The 3,307-nt window shown below is 37.6% G+C and overlaps 1 protein-coding gene across 1 annotated transcript in view; it reads right to left on the reverse strand.

The window, feature by feature from the left end:
- The window catches only part of heca (hdc homolog, cell cycle regulator), a 12,997-nt gene extending 9,971 nt beyond the window's left edge, over nucleotides 1–3,026 (reverse strand). The window contains exon 1 of the mRNA XM_014015410.1: nucleotides 2,386–3,026. Within this exon, the coding sequence (XP_013870864.1) occupies nucleotides 2,386–2,551 (166 nt within the window). The 5' untranslated portion in view covers nucleotides 2,552–3,026. The remainder of the gene's footprint in view (nucleotides 1–2,385) is intronic.
- Nucleotides 3,027–3,307: the final 281 nt, after the last annotated feature.

Here is a 3,307-nt window from a genome sequence, read left to right on the forward strand (position 1 = left end):
CTTCTTACCACAGAAACATAAGTGCTTCGTACTTCATGCAACCCATTCAAGGCCTAATTAATTCAGGTTTACACCAAAATCCCGGGTTAATCCCCTATCCTATTTTTGTGCAATAGGCCTCTGGTCATCCACGCTTCACTAAGAATAGAAACAATCACAGAGGCAAATACTCTAAATATATATACTGTAAAGAATTGGATGCACTTTTGTTGGTGTAATGGATTAATACACTTAGATAAAAACATACAGTACACATATAGTGTGTGTGTGTGTGTGTGTGTGTGTGTGTGTGTGTGTGTGTGTGTGTGTGTTTCCTCCTTCCCTTTCCGGCACAGTAAAGCCAGCTCTCTGTCACCACAGACTAAAAAGAAAAACACACACGTCTGATGAAGTGCAGGGAGTTCACGGCGGTTTAAAACTTTTGCACAGTGCTGTGTATTGAAGACACAAACTGAACAAACTTAGCTTCTGTCTGATTAGATGAGCTGCAGCTGAAGCCAACAACCACTGGACTCCTTTAAAGTTTAAATCTAATAGATTTGCTGACTCAGCTGAACAGACAGGAAGTCATCAGAACATTTCTAATCCACTCAAAAAGAAGAAACTGAACCTTTTCTGCAATTATTAAGAGCTCGTTTGTACTTTGTTTAATTTAATAGTGTAAAATCATACACAATTTTAATTTATTTTTTCAATATAGCTATTTTATGTATACTTTGTGTTATTTTAATTGGTCCTAAATCAAATCTTTTAGCTTTATTTAAGTGAAAACTATGACTTTTGTGTTTTGTAACTGCTGTACTTTTCAAAATGTTTCAATTTATTTACATCAAAATGTCTTTAGTTTCTTCAGAAACATCCTCTTTACGATCTGCTTCAGTTAACAGTTTTTATCTTTTTGACTTTTAGATTTTATTCCACTACATTTAACCTTAAGCTAGTGTTTTGTTATTTTTAGTCTTTAGATAGCCTCTTGCTACAGTAGCTTTCAGCTTGCTCTACCACACTCTAACTTAGCATTCTGCAACATCAAGCTTTTAGTTAGCCTCTTCATACTTTTAGCAGTTTGTTATGTTTAGCTGCTGATCTGTTTTTATGGCTTAGCTACCCTTTTGCTACTGCTAGGTTTTAGCAAATCTTTGTTTTGATTGTATTAGCTAGCCTTTTAATACATTTAGCTAGCATTTTTGATCATTTGTTTGCCTTTTTATACATTTAGCTAGCATTTTGCAACATTTAGCTGTAAGCTTTTAGCATATATAGCTAGCCTTTTGCTAATTTAAACTTTTATATTTCTACTTTTAATGTTAAGCTAGCCTTTTGTTGTATTTATATTTTATCTACCCATTTACTACAATCAGCTTTTAGCTAGTCTTTWGCTAATCTTGACTTTAAGCTAGCCTTTTGATAGTTTTAGCAAGCATGTTAATATACTTAGCTGCTGTTCTTTTACTTTTACAGTTTAACTACCCTTTGCTACAGCTAGGTTTTAGCTAATCTTTTGATAATTCTAGGTAGCATTTTGCAACGTAAAGCTTTTATTTAACTTTTGGCGTGTGCTATTTCTAGCTAGGGTTTTGCTAGTTTATGCTAGATTTTTGTTAAACTAGCATTTTGTAATATTTAGCTGTGGTTCTGTTTTATGGTTTAGCTACACTTTTACTACTGCGAAGTTTTAGCTAATCCTTTGCTACMTTTAGCTTGCATTTCATGCCTTTAGCTTTTTGTTAGCTACTTAGTTTTTGGCACACATTCTACTACTTTTAGCTAATCTTTTGTTAACTTGTTATTTTAGCCTGTTTTAGTAAGTTTTTTGCATCTTTAATCCTTCTCTTAGCCACTTAAATTTTTCTAGATTGACTAATTCTTGCAAGTGTTTTGCTACTTGTAGCTAGCCTTTTGCTACCTTTAGCTTCTGTTAGRTGTAACAGGTGAGCTGTACAGGTGAGCAGTTTGGGTTGTTTTACTTCCGGGTSTTCAGTGATGGAGCAGGGTTCAGCTGGGTCACTTCTCCAGCAGGGCTCCGGATAAACTACAGGTMTTCTCAGGTAAAAAGGTCAAATCTTTAAGAGCAAATGTGGATTATAAAAGAAAAACAACCAACTGAACTGAACACAGCTYATAGTTTGAGTTGTTCTGAACAAAACAAACTGAAGAGGATCTAAAGATCACTGCAAGCAGCCGAGGTTCAGCGCTGTTGAGCAACAACAGCTCCTACCTGATGCACAAACATCAGTTTTAGGCCTTGACGCCTGTCGTGCACCAGGGTTTGTTCAGTTTGTGTAACTAACTGCAGGGTGCAAACGTGTGCGCCACGGTGGGTTCGATCGGGGTTCAGAGGTTCTTTTTTCGGCAGCATGTCCGAACTTCTCCACGGCTCCTTACCGCCGGAGGGGCAGCGCTCGGTCCTGGGTGCAGCGGCGGCAGCAGCCGCGGCCGCGGCCGCGCCTCCCGCTGCGGCGGCGGCTGCACCCGCTCCATTCTCCTGCTCGTCCCCGCTGCTGTTGGTGCGTTTGCTCTTCTTCCCCTTGCTGCTCTTCTGGTTGGGCATTTTGCGCGGTTCGGACGTCAGTTCGGCGGTGGTTTCGACCTTTATCAGCGGCTCCTGTGAGCGCTGTCAGGCTTTTCTCTGGACTCCATTTCTGCAGTGGACTTGTCCCTGCCGCGGCCGCGTTTCTTTCCCTMTCTTTATTTTTAGTTTTGGTTTCCTCTCGGATGAAACGCTTCAGGGGCTTTCCTTCTTTTTCTGCAGCAGCTTTAAAGAATTTTCTGCTTTAACCTTTAAGAATGAAGGCGTGTCCGTCTCTTGTTTTGATTCCTGTTCTGCTGTTTTCTTCCACCCCCTGACGTCACAAGGCTCCGCCTCCAGCGGGCAGCGTCAACGACGTGCTGCGTTCAAGGTCCGGTAATAAGTATGGAATAACTAGAATGACTAAAAATGTGAGTTAAGACAAAAAAATAAAACTTAAAAACAAGAAAAAAAAATAACTAGAATGACTAAAAATGTGAGTCAAGACAAAAAAATAAAACTTAAAAACAAGAAAAAAAATAACTAGAATGACTAAAAATGTGAGTTAAGACAAAAAAATAAAACTTAAAAACAAGAAAAAAAATAACTAGAATGACTAAAAATGTGAGTTAAGACAAAAAATAAAACTTAAAAACAAGAAAAAAAATAACTAGAATGACTAAAAATGTGAGTTAAGACAAAAAATAAAACTTAAAAACAAGAAAAAAAATAACTAGAATGACTAAAAATGTGAGTTAAGACAAAAAATAAAACTTAAAAACAAGAAAAAAAATAACT

Source organism: Austrofundulus limnaeus, unplaced genomic scaffold, assembly GCF_001266775.1.
Source record: "Austrofundulus limnaeus strain Quisiro unplaced genomic scaffold, Austrofundulus_limnaeus-1.0 Scaffold129, whole genome shotgun sequence".
Taxonomy (NCBI): Eukaryota; Metazoa; Chordata; class Actinopteri; order Cyprinodontiformes; family Rivulidae; genus Austrofundulus; species Austrofundulus limnaeus.